Source organism: Marmota monax, unplaced genomic scaffold (assembly GCF_021218885.2).
Source record: "Marmota monax isolate L192 unplaced genomic scaffold, Marmota_monax_Labrador192_F-V1.1 WCK01_AAM20220418_F8-fsc00045, whole genome shotgun sequence".
NCBI lineage: Eukaryota > Metazoa > Chordata > Mammalia > Rodentia > Sciuridae > Marmota > Marmota monax.
This window is the reverse complement of record NW_026692132.1, coordinates 119,635-138,386: the sequence shown is the minus strand read 5'-3', so window position 1 is coordinate 138,386 and position 18,752 is coordinate 119,635. Positions and strand designations below refer to the sequence as shown.

General features: G+C 35.9%; 1 protein-coding gene across 1 annotated transcript; it reads right to left on the bottom strand.

Annotated features, from left to right (window-relative positions):
- Positions 1-6,442: 6,442 nt before the first annotated feature.
- On the bottom strand, positions 6,443-18,220 carry LOC124108736 (NXPE family member 1-like). Its single transcript, XM_046467284.1, has 5 exons — positions 18,122-18,220; positions 14,436-15,166; positions 11,781-11,842; positions 7,365-7,577; positions 6,443-6,978 (listed from the first exon to the last, which is right to left on the bottom strand). Exons 1-5 carry the CDS (start codon positions 18,218-18,220, stop codon positions 6,443-6,445), a joined length of 1,641 nt encoding a protein of 546 aa, XP_046323240.1.
- Positions 18,221-18,752: the final 532 nt, after the last annotated feature.

Here is an 18,752-nt window from a genome sequence, read left to right as displayed (position 1 = left end):
CATACATAAATGGTGTATAACTTCTGATTCTTCTGGTTGTACTTGATGTAGGATCACATCAGTCCTATAGTCATATAAGCACATAGGGTATTAATGTCTGATTAATTCTACTGTCCTTCCTACCCCCATACCCACTCCCCTCCCTTCACTGCCCTCTGCCTAATCCATAATACTTCTACTCTTCCCTAGACCCCCACTAACCACAAACTGGGTTTTGAAGGGTGAAAATGAGTTTGACAGGTGGAAGGAAGGCAGTAGGGTGTTCTTGTTAGATGAGTAGTGTGGAGGAAGGTACAGAGGTGAGGAAGACTGTGATGTTTTTCAATGTGTGTTTGCATTTTGTATAATAATTGAGTTTTAGGAACTTATTTATAATTTATTTTTATTGCATGTATTAAATATATACATATGTTGTGTGATTATATATATATATATATGTATACACACACACACACACACACACACACACATATATATATATATATATATATATAGAGAGAGAGAGAGAGAGAGAGAGAGAGAGAGAGAGAGAGAGAATTTTCCCTCTAGTTCACTTCTTATAGTGTGGAGGCATTTAAAATCTGTTGTCTGCTAATGAGCCTCTTTTCTATTGACAATGGGATGTATGTGTATGTGAGCTGGTTATTATATTCCAGAAAATTAAATATATCTATCACTTCATATGCTTTTTTTTTTGTGTGTGTGCATGCACATGTGCACATGTGTATGGTAAGATAAACATACCTAAAAATGTATTCTCTCCACAAAGTTTGAGTACACAGTACAATATTATGAACTATTGTCCTCAAGCCAAATGGATGCAATGACAGGTTGTACTGTCATTAGTAAAGCTAACTTGAGCAGTGGATTCAGAGGTGACAGTCTACTATTTCCCAAGTAAAGTTCCCAGGCACACTGTTTCTCAATGTTTTCATTCATTGATCATCTCTGCCTTACTTATTCAAGTAAAAGTTTTAAAATGGTGGTTCCCCAACGAGCCTACAGAATGGGAGAAAATGTTTGCCACCTGCACCGATATATAAAGAATTCAAAAAACTAAACACCAAAAAACAAACAAACAAACAAACAAAAACCAACCAAACAACAACAAAAAAAACCCAAACCAACAACAAACCAGTCAATAAATGGGCAAAGTAACTGAACAGGCACTTCACAGAAGAAATATGAATGGTAAACAAATACATGAAAAAGTATTCAACATCTCTAGCAATTAGAGAAATACAAATTAAAACTATATTGTGATTTTTATCTCACTCCAGTAAGAATGGCAGTTTTTGAGAATACAAGTAGCAGTACGTGTTGGATGTGGGGTAAAAGGTACACTCATACATTGCTGGTGGGACTGCAGGTTGGTGCAACCATTCAGGAAAGCAGTATGGAGATTCCTCAGAAAACTTGAAATGGAGCCACCATTTGACCCAGTTATCCCACTCCTAGGTATATACCCAAAGGACTTAAAATCAGCATACGATAGTGACATGGCCACATCAATGTTTATAGTACCTCAATTCACAATAGCCAAGCTATGGAACCAACCTAGGTGCCCTTTAACAGATGAATAGATAAAGAAAATGTGGTATATGTATACAGTGGAATATTACTGAACCAAAAAGAAGAATGAAATTATGGCATTTACTGCTAAATGAATAGAACTGGAGACTATCATTCTAAGTGAAATAAGCCAATCCCCTCAAACCAAAGGTTGAATGTTCTTTCTGATATGCAGTTGTTAACACAGAATATGAGAGGCGGGTAGGGAAAGTAGAAGTTTATTGGATTAGACAAAGGGGAAGGAAGGGAAGGGGAAGGGAAGAGAATAGGAAAGATAGTAGAATAAATCAGATGAACTTTCCTATGTTCATTTATGAATACACAACCAGTGTAACTCCACATCATGTACAACCACAAGAATGGGAAATTATACTCCATGTATGTATAATAACATTAAAATATACTCTATTGTCATGTATAACTAAAAAAGAACAAATAACAAATTAAAAAAAAATAAAATGCTGGTTCCTGAATTCTGTCATTCCTTCTATATGCATTACTATAATTCTTCTGCAAAGAGAAACTTTCCTTTAGTTGTTATGTCTACTGGCTGCCTTTTTAACAGGAAAGAGTATATGTTCATATATTTCTCTTTAATTGCCAATTTTCAGAGTAAGGAAGAAGTTTGCTATCTTTACTAATGATTCATGAGCACTTTAGTCTTTGCTTTTCCATATACCTCTCTCTTTTCCATATCATTATGAACTCAGGGATTTTGTATAGTGTATATTTTAATCAACTGCAGTTGTTATTCCTTTTGTTGATGAATTTCTCCCATCTTTGGCATGAAGAGAGCCCTTTGGATTACCTCCTGTGTTCCATGATGTGAGTCCCCGTGTCTTTGGCAATTTGCTTCCTGATGTAAGAAGATGCTGAGGCTCCTCCTTTCTATTAATGCATGTCTGTTCTGCCCTTATCCTGGATTCAGCCTTTCCTCTAAGGATGCCTTCTTGTCCTAGGAGTGATTTCTCCTAATGTTACTATAGTTTCTATGCCTTTTTGATGGACAGAGCTAAGGAATATCTATATATGAAATTAGAATCATGATTTTTTTCAGCCATTTTCAAGGTAATTAAACATGTTAAAAAAAACTTAAAATCTTTTTTTACACTAAAAGTCTTAAATATCTAATGTTATTTATATAATCATTTGCTCTATTCAATAAAAATAAAAATACTTGCAAAAAATAATAATGCCAGTATTACTTGTCTGTACATGTACTTATTACATGTCTGGTACATGTACTTTAGAATGATAATAAATAATGTACTGAGTTCATCAGGTTAGACAAAAGGATGGGAGAGGGAATGGAAATAAGAAAGACAGTAGAATGAATTGGACATAACTTTCCTATGTTCATATATGAATACATGACCTGTGAAACTCCACATCACCTTCAACCACAAGAATGGGATCCTGCACCTACTAGAAGAAAAAGTAGGCCCAAATCTTCATCATGTTGGATTGGGCTCCAATTTCCTTAATAAGACTTATATAATATAAGAATTAAAGTAAAGAATCAAGAAATGGGATGGATTCAAACTAAAAAGCTTCTTATCTGCAAAAGAAACAATAAGGTGAGGAGAGAGCCTACAGAATGTGAGCAAATTTTTACCCTATACACATCAGATAGAGCACTAATATCTGGGATATGTAAATAACTCAAAAATCTCAACACCAAAAAAAAAAAAATCACAAATAATCCAATCAATAAATGGGCCAAGGAATTGAACAGACACTTCTCAGAAGAGGATATACAACCAATCAACAAATATATGAAAAAAATGTTCAACATCTCTAGCAATTCCAGAAATGCAAATCAAAACTACTCTAAGATTTCATCTCACTCCAGTCAGAATGGCAGCTATTAAGAATACAAACAACTGTAAGTGTTGACAAGAATGTGAGGAAAAGGCACACTCACTCTTTGCTAGTGGGACTGCAAATTGGTGTAACCAATCTGGAAAGCATTATGGAGATTCCTTGGAAAACGTGGAATGGAACAACCATTTGACCCAGCTATTTCACTCCTCGGTTTATATCCAAAGGACTTAAAAACAGCATACTACAGGGACACAGCCACATCAATGTTTATAGCAGCTCAATTCACAATAGCTAAATGGTGGAATCAACCTAAATGTCCTTCAGTAGATTAATGGATAAAGAAAATGTGCTATATATAACACAATGAAATATTACTCAGCATTAAAAGAGAATCAAATCATGGCATTCGCAGGTAAATAGATGGAGTTTGAGAAATATAGTGCTAAGTGAAGTAAGCCAATCCCCCAAAACCAAATGCTGAATGTTTCTCTGATATAAGGAGGCTGATTCATAATGGGGATGGTGTGGTGGGAGCATGGGAGAAATAGATGAACTTTAGATAGGGGAAAGGGGAGAGAGAGGTAGGGAGGAGGCATGGGAGTAGGAAAGACGGTGGAATGAGATGGACATCATTACCCTAAGTACATGTATGAAGACACTAATGGTGTAACTCTACTTTGTGTTCAACCAGAGACATGAAAAATTGTGCTCTATTTGTATAACATGAATTGAATTGCATTCTGTCATATATAACTAATTAGAATAAATAAAATAAAAAATTTAAAAAACGTGATTATAATTAGAATAAGTTATACTCCATGTGTGCATAATATGTCAAAATAGATTCTACTGTCGTGCATTTCTAAAAAACCCAATGTGTTAGTGGTTTATATATTTACGTTTATAATTATTTTATAGTGTTCTTGTACTTAAGAAAAGTGTACTGTATTTGTTGAACTCTTCTCATTGATGGTTGTGGTCTTGTCAAACTCAAGTGGAGTGTCAAACTGCGTACCAGTCATGGAGGAGTAGTCTGGTGCAGTAGGACCAGCAGAGATCCTAGAAAGTTTAGAAATTTGAAAACATTGGTTCTTTTGAAGAGATAATGTGGTAAGATTGTTGCTTTGCTTCTCAATGATTAGTTGTGTAATATCTCCAGATTCATATTTTTTGTGAATAGGATTGGGGTGCAGTTTTGTTTGTTTATGCGTGTATATCTTATTTTCTGAGAACATTTGTTGTGAAGACTGTCTTGTCCTCATTGTTCCATTTGTCATGAAGCACATGTCTGTATTGCAGGGCCTTTTCTGTCTCCTCAATTCTGTTTCACTGGTATTTGATTTTTTTTTTTTTTGCACCAGTGCCACAGTCATAATTCTATGGCTTTAAGGAAAGTCTTGCTGTTTGGAAAAGTAAGTTCTTTAAACTTATTCCTTTCTATCAGTGATTTGATTATTTTTGGCATTTTATGTTTTCTTAGAAAGTTTGGTATCATATTGTCAAGTTATATACAACTCCATGCACATATATAATCTGTTAATACTGTGATTGGAATTGCATTGAATCTACAGAATGCTTTAATCCTTGCGGTTGTGGAGTGTGTATATGTGTATAGAGATCTTACATATCCTCTATTCTGTTTAATCCTAACCATTGGGTTAACCACTGTTTTTAAATTTTTTAGTTGTAGTTAGACATAATACCTTTATTTCTTTTTTTTTATGTGATGCTGAGTATCAAACTCAGTGCCTCACATTGTGCTAGGCAAGAGCTCTGGCACTGAGCCATAACTCCAACCCAAGTGTCTCTTTTTGATAGTTTACTGAGCTGTACTTTGAAGTTTTGTGCAAATTTGTAAGACATAATAAATGTTTGACAATAGTAAAGATTTTAAAAATACAGTAGATCAAAAAGTACCAAATATCTAGGATTAAGTATAATGAAAGATGTACATAATCTTTATGCAGAGGATACCATGTAGTTTTAATTATGTCATCTAATTTTGACTGTTAAAGAAGCTTTTTTTATTGAGCTCGTGTGAGGTCACCTTCTTCTTCTTAGGCTTTTGGTTTTTTCCTAAGGGAATGATGAAATAGGAGCAGTTACTCTGTTCTTTTCTGGCATGTACTGCAGTTCACGGGCTAGTGAGCTAGAGCTAGTGAGAGGTTCTTGGGTTTGTATCTGACTTAGTAAGAAATGTTTGTTGTGCTTCACTCAGGAAGTGATGTTGCTTGTATTTTTTGGGTAGATAATTTTCTCAAGTTAGGTAATTTTCTTTTATTTCAACTTTATTATTAGTTTTCTACACAGCATATGAAGGATTTTTGTTCAGTTTTACTGAATTTTTGGCTTTAATTTTACAAAATTTTTTTTTGTTTTAAATCAGGTAACAGAGAAATATTTCCTAGAGGCCAAATACAACCACTTTTTTTAGGGCCTGTGATCTAAGAATGGTGTTTGCATTTATAAACAGTTTATGAAAATCAAAATAATAATGATATTTCCTGACAAGTATAAATTATATGAAATACAAGTTTCCTTGTCCATTAGTTAAGTCTCATTGAAACATAACACATTCATTTGTTCACATGTTGTCTGTGGCTGTTTTTGTACTACAGTGCAGAGTGGAGCAGTTGTGACAGAGACAGGATAGCCTGCAGATTCCAAAATAGTTACTATCTATACCTTTACAGAGAAAGTTAGTTGACCATTTTAGAGCATCATGACAATTACATATTTATATTCTTCTACCTTTCCATTAGTTCAGCCAGGAGTAACCAAAGATCATGACCCAAACTTGCCTCAAGTATGAAAACACTCATTATCACACACACTCATGCTCCATGGATGATGTGGTCATTCTTCATATCTGGTCTTTTGACTTTGTACCTCATCTCCATTATCATTGTCTTTAAGTGTACCACAAATAATCCCAAATATGGTTCCTTTAAGTTTGATTTTCTTAGTCTTTAAAATGAATAAAATTTCATTGATAATACACATGGAATGTGAAAATTGGTTCCTAGTGACTTTGCTTATTTATTCTTTAGCAAATGTAGTTCAAGAACATGTTAATCTGTTTTTCAATCACATTATTAGGTGGGTGGACGTTATTGATGCCATATGCAATGGTCATGTCCCAGGCATCAATGACACCTACATTGAGATCTTTGAAAATGTCATTCAGGGTAAGATACTGAATGTAACCATGGAAGTCTCCAAACCTTTCTGTTTCTATGTGCATCTCCCTGATATTTTCTGTCTTAATGATCACTTTAGTGTCTGGGCTTCTTAGGAATAGTCGTTCAATAGCTTTTCGAACACTGATGGCTCTGCGAATGAAAACATCAATGGGGAAAGGTCTAAAGTGTTGGCCAAAGGTTATGACAATAGCTGTGTTTTTGTCACCCGAAATCTGGTCAATTTCCTGAGGGATATAACCTTCTTCTGTCACAGAGTAAAGATGAGAAGTGATAAAAGGATAGCTATGTTTTTTCCATTGTATCTGAGTATGTCTTTCAGCATCCAGAAGCAAATGTTTCTTAAAAGGTCCAGTTCCATGAAGATCAAAAAATTTTAGTGCTGATAAGAAAAAAAGCAGATTTTTAGATAGAAGGCAGTGATTAATAGTTTTAAAAAGAATATCTACAATATCATTTATAATCACCTTCTATAGTATTTTTGTCGGGAGCATTCTACCCTCTAGGATAAATTACCAGTTCATGTGTGTGAAATATCAATCAAAATGTAAAGTTTTCTTTGGAGTTTATAAGGAGGAACAACAGTTCTTATGAAAGAGGGAATAAAATAGATTTTAAATTAAGACAACTCTAGAAAGCTAAATGAAATTTAAAAAAAAGCAACAGCAACAACAAAAAAACTAGCACAAGTGAGAATAGATGGAGACCTCATTGAAAGTACTTTATGATCAGCTTGAACTTCCAAAAGAACATAAAGTAACTACATACTTTTTACAACTCTGGGTAAGTAGTGGATCCACTGACGCAGTGTGGAGTCTCCCATCAGGTAAATGAGTTTTCCCTTCAAGCAGCCATTGATCTTGTTTGTATCTAGTTGAATCTGGTTGCAAAATGTTGTTATCCACCTTCCTTGTAAAGTGTATCCACCAGGGGCTGGAGTCTTCTTTCCAATTTGGCATTTCTCTGTGCTCTTTTCTCTCTCTAGTGACAGAGATCTCATGGTGAGTGGTGTCAGTGGCATGTGTCAAACATCCAGCCTCCTCTCTTGGTCCTTCCCTTTCTTGGTCCCTTTCTCTCTCCCTCTACTTTTGTCTTTTGTCTCTTACTGAGATTTTTATGATCACCAGCCTGTTTTAGGCACTGCTACTCTTTCTTCTGAGAGATTTGGAGTCATGCTGACTCCTCACTGTTCATTTTCTCCCACCTGTGGTCATTAGCTAAGTCTCCATGTCCTTTCCTTTCTTTGCCATTCCTCTGATTCTGCAGTGACTTAATTTGGTTCTCTAATCTGAATGTCAGTGAACTACCCATTGGGGTCTTTGTTATTGAGTCATTTACATTTGTTCCATCAATGAAGGAATAGTATGAGTTTTTTCATGTTTAAAAAATGGCTTAAATATAATATGCACCTTTTGAAAACCTTATATAATATTAAATACCTAGATTGACTTAATGTAGTTTTTAATAGGACCTTAATAAAAGTGTCATACAGCACCCAACAGAAACCATGATTCTGAGAAATTATTGCAGCCTGTTTCTCTGTAGCTGCAGGCTCTGTCGTTGTCTGCCTTCAAAGGTATCCCCTGTGGCAGAGCACCAACTCTTTGCTGTGGCATAACAAAGGTCATCAAATGTCTGCATCATATTTCCTTGCTATTCTCTATGCTGTTGCCCTACTGCCAAGCAGTTGTCTCACATTTTAGGTTTTTTATTTTTATTTGTATTTTTTGCAATGCTTGCAATTGGACCCCAAGTCTCATGCATTCAAGGCAAGCACCCTTCCACTGACCTGTATGTCCAGTACTCATAATTTAGATTTTGTTACATCAGCATTTCTGTATTACATTCACTTCCTGTACTGGATAGGAAACAAGTTGAATGCTGTAAAATAGGCCAACATAATGCCTTAAAATTTTAAATGTATTGTCCCTCACAAAACAGTTTCAGAGTGACCAGGCCAAGGTTAATGTGTTATTGCATCTTGTGAGGGACTTCTCTTTCTCTTATCTTGTTGTTCTACTATTCTTAACATATGGTTTTAGTCTTTCAGTCTAACAGTGCAGTTTCCTTTCTCACATTTTATCTACAGTTCAGCTAGTAGCAAGGAGACAAATGGAAGAGGAAGGCAAGTTGTTTTGCCTTGAAAGGCATTACTTATAAGTTCCCCAGACAATTTCTGTTCATACTCTTAGAGAAAGGTAATGTGAGCTTAAGTAGCCACAAGGAAAAGTGGCCATGGTTCCAGCTCAAGTAATGGTTACTCTTACTAAAAAGGAGGAGGGAATGGATATTGGGAAATTACCAGCACTCTGTGCTTTATCTTCCTTGTTAAGTCCCTCATGGACCTTACAGTCTCTGGTTGCTTGTGTCCACAGAATAATATACTATACATGGAGATACTGTATAGTCAGCCCTTCATATCCATGGGTTCTGTATGTGTGGATTCCACTTAATAATGGATGGAAAACATTCAGGAAAAACTCTTTATCTTTATTAAATGTGTACAGACCTTTTTCATTATTTTCTAAACAAAATGGTATGACAACTATTTACAAAGAATTTACATTGTTAGGCATTGTAAGTCATCTGGAAATGATTTAAAGTATATTGGAGGATGTACTTATATGCAAATAGCATGCCATGTTATGTAAGGACTTGAGCATCTACAGATTTTGGTGTAAATAGTGGCTATCAAAACTAAACCCCCATAAATACCAAGGGCCAATTCTTTTTGTAATTAGTATACCAAATGGCAAAATGGTGCTGTTTTCAGAATTGGAAAATGTGGGCTAGGGTGTAGCTCAGTGGTAGAGTGCTCGCCTAGCATGGGTGAGACTCTGGGTTCAATGTGCAGTACCACACATACAAACACACACACACACAAACTCACACACATAAATTGAAAAATGTATTTAAAATGCTTCTTAATTCCTGGTGGTTTTGCTCACCAACGATAGTTTTTCTAAACCTATGATTTTGTTGGAATTTCAATGTGACCTTTTTGGGCTCCAAGGAGGCTTGATAGCACTGCATTCTGGATGATTAAATACTGTAACCCTAGAACCTTGAGACAAACAGTTACTAAATATTTTCCATCCCCATATTTTTGATTAGTTTAGAGATTGTGGTGGGCACTTATGCCCCCCAAAGATATTTGGGTTCTAATTCTCAAAACCTAGGAATATATTGCCTTCAAGGAAAAAAAATGGATGGCAAAAGGGATTTTCCAGATGGGACTAAGGGTATGAATTTTGAGATGGATAATCTAGATAATTCTAGATTATGTAGGAAAGGGAGTCCAGTCTAATCTCATTGGTCCTCCATTGTAGAAGAGGGAAGCAGCAGGTGGACTAGAAAGATGTAACTTGAGGATTGACCTACCATTGTGGCTTTGGAGACTAGATGGCGCTAAAAGGAAGGAAGGTAGCTTTTAGAAGCTGAAAGGTACAACAGATTCTTCCCTAGAAAGGAACACAGGCCTGTTGTACCTTGATTATAGCTTAGCGAGACTGATGTTGTGCTTTGGAAGAATAACACTAAGATAATATGTTCTTTTTACTTAAAGCCACTTATTATAGCAGCAAAAAGAAACTAATGCAGGGAAAACCGATACCTTCTCAATATGAAATTATCTCAACCAGAAAGAGTATATTTTCTACTGTGTATAAATTTCATTTTATGTCACTTAGTAGCATTTTAAATTATCTTTGTGTAGGTCATGCTTACTTTTTTCAATTCTGAATTTGCTTTTTATTATTTTTATTTACATATGATAGCAGAATGCATTACAATTCTTATTACACATGTAGAGCACAATTTTTAATATCTCTGATTGTATACAAAGTATATTCACACCAATTCATGTCTTCATACATATACTTTGGATAATACTGACCATCATACTCCACCATCATTTATAACCCCATGCCTCCTCCCTTCCCCTCCAACCCCTCTGCCCTACCTAGAGTTTGTCTATTCCTCCCATACTCCCTCTCCCTATTCCACTATGAATCAGTCTCCCTTTTAAAACACAAAGAAGATCATACCCCTGTCCTCTACATTTGGTCTTTATTTAGCCTTCTAAATAAACACTGTAAACCTCAGCACAGTTTATTTACTTAGCTGTTTTTTCTCTTTCTAGTCCTATCTTTTGTTACATATGCTCACTCCATTGGCTTATGAATACAAGATCTCACGTAATTGCTCATGACTAGAGTTATCAAGTAAAAAAGTTCTCACATTAAAAATATAGGACAGAAAATTAAATTATTCTAGTAAGGGACACTTTTTTAGGGAATGAACCATGTGATATTTTTTTCTTTACCTGAATATGTGTGTGTGTGTGTGTGTGTGTGTGTGTGTATGTATACATATATATATGCAATTAGAAATAACTTAAATTTAACTGCTTTCCTATATTATTATTTATTTCAATATGGCAACTCTACCCACGATCTTTATGAAGTTTCTCTGACTATTGATATCCTTCAGGGCTCAGTCAAATATATTTAACTTTAAAATAAGACCTTATGTATTTTGCTTTCTTCATAGAGATTTAAAACCCAATCTTTTTTTTTAGATCATAAGCTCAGCTTTTTTCTTCATTTCCTCATGATGCCTCATATCTATTAGACCCTCAATAAACACTTGAGGAATAAGTGAATAAATATTGACAATATATCATTATGAGTTGCCTAGGATACTAATGTTACTGGTAAACTCAGGCTTAAATGGTTATTTAATACTAAGATATAAATAAATATAAATATTATGCTTTCATATATAATATTGCTTTGTATTTTACATTAAAATATTTAAATTAGATGGAAGCTCCATATAAAATTCAGTGTACCAACTAAAAGTTGGAGGTTATGCCAACAGATATCAGGAAACTAAAACCATAGTATTCCTACTCTGAAGCTATCAAAGGCATTTGCACAGCACCTCAGATGCTGGGAGATGAATGTAGGATACTTTATTTTATTTTTTAGGATAAATCAAGATTAAATCTGTTACCAGATTTAAACTAATTTCCTTGAGTTGATTTCTCCCTATAAAGCTCAGCATGATTGAAATCACTGACATCTGTTAGGGATTATGCTCCTGGAAAACTACAACTAAAAGAATTAACACTGATAATTTTTCTCTGTGTAAGACACATGCCAAACAAAAAAGTGGACTTACTTTTACATTGGAAGACATCGATATGTTCAAGATCTTTCATTATTTCAGCTCCCACTTTGGACCTTCAAAAAAAATAAGACAGTAGATTAGCCTGTTGTGTGTCCACATAGCATAGGCACCAGGCATCATTTGCTTATGAGTGAAGGATATTTTTAAGTTTCTTTAACTGAAAGTTATTATTTCTGTTATATATTTTGGATATTGGGTATTGTAAATAAATTGGGATTTTTGAAAGGCTTTCTATCTTGTTGAGAGTACCTGAAATCCAGGGCAGCTCTACTCATCTTTCACATGTAATGATATGCAATAGGGTGTCGTAGAATTTTAAATTCATAATATTATTAAGTTTGCATAATCCCTATGTGCCTTCACATCACCTGTTCAAGTTCAGTAATACTTTTTTAAAATTACTATGAACTTCTAATTGGTCAATCTGTTTTATCTCACCTAATTTCTTCAGCACAACTATCAGAGTACCTTGTCCAATTGCAAATACAACTGCTTTATTGTTTGAAAACCTTGATTGTCTCCCTATCACTTACTGCAGGAGTCCAAGCTCCTTATCCTGGCACATAGACCCCTTATCATAGAGCCTCTGCTTCCCTCTTTAGCCATATTTCCTGGTATGTTCAATTTTCCTACATATTTGCTTTCTGAGGATCATGTGAAGAAAGGTAATGTATTGTCTGTGTTCACTGCTGTATCCTCAGTATCCATCAATATGGCTGTCAGAAAGTAGTGTTCACACTGATATGTGAATAAAAGAACACTGTATTTCTTTCCTCCACTTGATGAAGACTGACTCTTCCTACTTCAAACTTCTTTTCTTACCTCTACCCTCTCTTTTCTTCAACCCAACATACATTATGTGTGTAAATAGAGGCAGGCAGGGAGAGGTTATGGGGAGGAGGGCTCAGGTACCCAGTACAACAGATGTACTCTGTTCTCTGCTGGGGGGGGGGTGTCTTTTTACGCCCAGTCATGAAAGGAAATGGTAAAACATGGTCTCATCCTTGCTGTGATTTAGACATGAAAGAGATTAAAAAATAAAACAGTGAGTACATGTAATTGTGTTTCTGTGTGGTCTTTCCTGGGACTCTCATCATGGCCTCAATTACCATGTTTCAAAGAGCACTGCTGATGTTGACATCTCTTTTAGTTATCTGGATAACATCTACAAATGCTCAGAACTTCACAAAGGTAGGAACAGTTTTCTCCAGTTTGGTCTGAAGTCTCCACCTGTGACTCCAGCAACTTAGAACTAAAATCGGTTCTTTCCCTTCCCTCCCACTCCAGCTCTGCCTTCTCTGTCGTTCTCTGCCTCATTTTAGAATAGTTTGAGATTTGGTGAGTTGAATGGATAAGGAGTCAAAATTTGGATAACTGGGTAAGATTCTGGAATGCATGCTATTTTTCCAGGTTTGGTCTTTACTCTATTTCTCATAAGTGTAGTTTTTGAAAGCTTAAGCAGGGCAAAAAAAGACTCTGAGCCTAAGTTTGAAATTTTCTAAGAAAGGGATTGCTCAGAATATAACATTGTATTGTCACCAAATGTAGGGAAAATAAGTCATCATGGGGTAGCTGAATAGATTTTGTCAGACTGGAAAGTGAAAAGGAAATAGACTGAGTCTTATGGAAAGCTGGCAAATGAATAAAAGATTCTAGGACGAATAGGTGTCCAGGGCTTGGGTCATAGTTTTGGGATTTGTGATGACAGTTTTCTTTTTACAAAGTGGCCCATGAAGAAGCCCCGATAGTTCATTCTAAGGAATGAAGAGTTCTCCCATTTCAGTGGAGAACAAAGAAACCAGGGAGTGAGCATCAGTTTTTTTTTTTCTTTTTTCTTTCTTTCTTTTTTTTTTGTCAGCAGGGGAGAAAATCATAGGGTGGCTGCAGCCAAGATGGATAGGGGAAACATGGGCACTGATGTTAGAGGAAGCTAACCAGGGCTTCTAGGAACTGTTAGATCACAATGTGGGGAGGTTGAAGGATTCTGCCCTTCCTGAGCAATGTACACTGAGGCATCTCTGATCATGATATAACTGAAGATGACCCATAGGAGCTGGCTTTTTAGAAAGATTCCTCAGGTTGCAGTGTAGAGTAGGTTCAAGAGGGTATGATTGATGATAGGGAGACCAGGTGGAAAGCTGTCACAGTCATGTAGGTGAGATGATGATGTCTCAACCTGGAAAGCAGCACTGGACATGGAGAGAAATGGACAAAGGCAGGATATTTGAATGGCAGAATCTGTGGAATATGATATGGGAGGTAAAGGAGCATGATCATATGATGTGCTTATCAAGGGATCCTTTTTTGGTTGTGTATTTGAACATATAACAGAAGAGTTTTCCACAGAACATATTTTGTTAAACCTATGTCTATTAAATACATGGTCAAATGTGACAAAATCCATTTTCTTGAAAAGTATAGGCATATACATTATATAGTTCCAACTTGTGTAGCCTTCCTTCTGCTCATTTCAACCAAAATGCAAACTGTGGTGTACAGTCATGGACACTGGTCTCCATGCAGATACTGCATGTCTCACTACAACCTTGAATAGAAAAGGCATCCGAGAAGATCATGCTTAATATTAAGATGAGCAATGTAGCTCTGCTTGGGAGCACCTCTCATTATATTAAAACATATACTCACTTATGGAAAAGACTTTTTTCCTTGACAGAAAGATAAGAAATTTCTTGGTTCATGGTGGTCACATGGGTCAGGGCCTCACAGGGCATGTTTTGAGGCTTCATGCAGTAGAAGGCTTCCTGGTCTCTCCCATACAGGTAGGTGCACAGTTCAGAGCTAGAGTTTAGGGTCAGGCCACATTCAGTGAAGACTTGGGAGGTGCCATTAACAAATTTACCTTTGAAAATAATTTTATCATAGCCTTGGTTCCTTGCCCTCCAGAGAGCCGACACCCCTTCACTGGGGTGGATGAGCAGGAGAGACAGAGAGACCTGGCCCTCCCAGAACAGAGTGAAGCTGACAAGGTAGGTGCCATTGTTGAAGTCTGTCACCTTTCCTGAGGCGCCTGCCTTCAAAGCTGGGGAGGACATCCTGGCCCTCAAAAAGTCCCCTCCATATTCTTTCCTGTGTCCCAGGTGGTCCCTGGCCTCCAGGAGAATATCCAGCTGGTCCCCCCTGCAGTATGTGTCTTTAGGGTTGAGGATGGTGACTGTGCTGTGTTTGGCACTGGTGGTGCTGTTCACATGGGTGTAGGGTCTGGGCGGGATCAGCTGGTGTATATTCTGTAGGATTTCCTTTATTCTGAGTTCAGTTTCTGTTGGTGATTTTACCAAGATCGTTGATATTTCAGGACATGATTCCTTGGAGATGTTCCAGTGATGGAGGGAAATGGATAAGTTTACCACAGACCAAAGCTAAAATGATAAGAAATATAATGTGGTATGAATTGAACCTGCCTTGTACTCATCTTTACTAATGATGACTTTCAATATTCTTTTACATACTATCATCAGTATTATTTAAACTGGTAGATTTTAGTAAAACATAAACATTTGTTTTTACCCCAATATTTTAGCGCACACCTTAACAATTATATTCAACTTAAGACATAGTTCAGAACATACATGTGAGTAACAAATTGATGCCAATGCATTTGCTGTTCTTTTTCACATACACCTTATATCCAATAACTAATTTCTGTTAGTTTTAATTAACAGTCTTTCCTTCCCCATAGTATCATGGTTCAAGCCACTATCATTTATCTCTTGAATTATAGTAGTTTTCTTAAGTGTGAAAAGGTTCTTCATACGACCATCCTGCTGCCTCTCCATTTAATTTTTCCCTTGGTAGCTAGGTCAGTCCTAAAACAAAACTCGACTCATGCCTCCTCTGTCCCTCAAGCCCTTCAGTGGCTTCTCATGATTCTTGGGAAGTCCAATCTTAATGTGGTTTTATGCTGTGTCCTCTTTACCTCCCCACTTTTTCCATTTCCTCCTGTGCATTCTATTTTGACAAGACTAACGACTTTTATTTTTAGAAGCTGACTTTCTTTTACTTCTTTACTAATACTTTCTTCTTTTCCTGAATTGCCGGCTGCCTCCTCCTTTTCCCCAAACAACTTAAATATGTTAATTTCTCACAACCTTAGAGATCACTGATACTTCAAACACTGGATAGTGTTCTACAGGTGTTGGAATTTAGTAATTTCTTGCTGATAGTCAGAAGTATCTACCAAGCTTTTTTCAAAACATTCATTTTCATGCAATAGTTCAGGTCAGTTGGATCATGTCACTAAATTGCTGTCCTGCAGTATGTGAAAATGGAAAACATCACAGGTATCCTGCTTTTAGATAAGCTTGAGAATAGTGGTTATAGATCAGTGATTGTCAAGCATCTCACACTTTAAAATGCAGTAAAACTAAAAAACAAAACAACTTGTCCAGGCGTTCTGTGGCTCAGCATCAATCAGTTAAACTCCGATGGTTGGAAATGAAGTGGAATAGTAAACCCAGAGACTAGAAACAGAAATGAGATGTAATTAAAAATAAGGATGAACTTAAATTGAATCTTTGAGAAAACTCAGAAGGTTTCCAAACCTTTGGCAAAGACAAGCAAGAAATGAAAATGGAATAAGGTATAAAATATGGTAATAAAATATTCAATGACCATTATAAAAAAATCAGTGACTGGAGAGAGAGAGATGAGAATTGGAATTTGTGTGTTGACTGCCTTATAATATTAACTGGAGCAATAGGATTTTACTTCAAATCACTTAGCACTTATTTGTGTTAAAAACACTCAATAAAATATGTACTGTAGCTCAAAAACTAGCATCTTACTTAAAGGGAAACACTAGAGGGTTTGCTGCCAAACTCAGAGCCATACAAGGATGCTGTCTACTATTGTGTTATAGATTAACGTTGGGATGGAGGTACTAGCTAATGTGTTTGAAGAAGAGAAAGCAAATAAGATATTGGAATTGGAAAGGAGGACTTTAAGTAATCTTTATTTTCAGATGCAACAATGACTACAAACAATAAAAGGATATAGTAAAATATTTGGTAATAAAATCAATGTATTCAATAGCTTTTATGTATATAGACCAAATCAGAGAGAGGATCAAATGATAGGATAATCTGATAGAAAGTAGTAAAATTACAGTAAAATATTTAAGTACAAATTTAACATGTTGAATATTTACATGAGGAAAACTTGTGAAATATTAGAGTTAAGGAAACAAAATTGTCCAAATGGAAGGGAACCATATTATTGGATAGAAAATATCATGAAGGTAATATTTAAAACTAATTTATACATTCAATGAAATCACAAGAAAATATCCTTAATATTTCTGGGTCACACAGGTCAATTAGAAATTTCACTTGAAAGGATAAATAAGAAAGAATAATCATCGGGGCTGGGGTTGTGGCTCAGTGGTAGAGTGCTGGCCTGGCATGTGCAAGGCCCTGGGTTTGATCCTCAGCACCAAGTAAAAATAAATAAATAAAATAAAGGTATTGTGTCAACTGCAACTAAAAAATATTAAAGAATAATCAGAAAGCATATTTGGGATATAAGAAATCAGGTGGTGTGAATGTAGATAGGGTTTAGCCCTATTAGATATTAAAATTTGTATCTAAAATCTCTAAAATAGAATGCTATTAGTGAATGAATAAAAGGAGAATGGCACAAAATTAAAAATCAGAGACAGACCTTATTATATTTACAAATTTAGTATGCAATAGAGGCAGCACTCAAAAATTGGTGGGAGTGTAGGATGAATTTTTAATAAGAAATTAGGATAACTGGACAGTCATGGAAAAGTAAAATTAGATCAACATGTTATACCATTTAACAGAACAAATTCTAAATGGATCAGATATTTAAATATAGACTATGGAACTGTACAAGTGAAAAAAACAAGAAAACATGGAATCTGCATAAGCTTGGAGTGGGGAAAACTTTCCTAATTATGACTTAGTATCCAGAAACAACAGGAGAAACTAGGTTACTAAAAAAATAACTTTTGCATGGAAAAATAAATCATGGACAAAAAACATTGGCAAACCGACTTACGTGGTCAAGGAGTATATTATGTACCTAATTTACTGACAGGGTAGTTTAGTGACATGGGATTGGTAATCTTCACAAGACCTGCTTTGGGGGCATGTAGGAGTCGGAATCCTGATTAGATTAGATTGAGGTAGAATGGGAAACAGAGTGTGTGTAATCCCTCTGAAAGGAAGCCGAGAAGGGAAGAAATAAACAGAGTTGGAGTGGGAGGGAAGGAGAAGGAGTGATTTATTGTTCTAAATTGATGGAGGTCACAGGTGGAGGCTTCAAACCAAACTGGAGAAAACTATTCTTACCTTTGTGGAGTTTTGAGCAATGATAGAAGTTATCCAGGTAACAGTTAAAAGAGATGTCAATATCAGCAGTGCTCTTCGAAGCATCATAATTGAGGACATGATGAGAGTTCTAGGAAAGATCACACAAAAAACCCAATTACATGTACTCATTGTTTTATTTTTAATCTGCAATTTGCCCCTGAGACTTTGTTCCTCCTTGCTGAACCACTTTCTGCTTCCATCTCCTAACCTACAACCTACACTGCCAACCCCTTGGCCCACCCACTGGATTTTCCATATCCAAATTTTATTTAGGATTTTTGCTTCCTTCTTCTATGATCCTCAACTGGAAGATGCCTCTCCTACATTCTCTCACTGCATACTGTCCTTTCTCAGCTGTAACTCTTACCACAGTTTCACTTACCACTATTACGGTGAGAAGCAGAAAATTTTCATTTGGTCTTTTAGGAGATGACTTGGAATAGCTGACGGGAGCACAAGACTATGTTTATGTTACAAAATATAATTATCTATAAATATCCTGAAAGAAAGAAAGTTGGTCCTGTAAACTGGGCAGATAAGCAGAGCAGTGGCTTTTGTTTGCTGAGTGCCCAGTATGAAATTTGATAATGGAAATGCCTTTAGGACTCAA

Coding starts and splice junctions, on each gene's coding strand:
- LOC124108736 (XM_046467284.1), bottom strand. CDS start 18,220: ATGTCCTCAATTATGATGCTTCGAAGAGCACTGCTGATATTGACATCT. Junction 11,843..14,435: donor GAAAAAAGTCTTTTCCATAA/GTGAGTATATGT, acceptor TTTTTTTTGAAG/GTCCAAAGTGGGAGCTGAAA. Junction 6,979..7,364: donor CTTACCCAGAGTTGTAAAAA/GTATGTAGTTAC, acceptor TTTTCTTATCAG/CACTAAAATTTTTTGATCTT.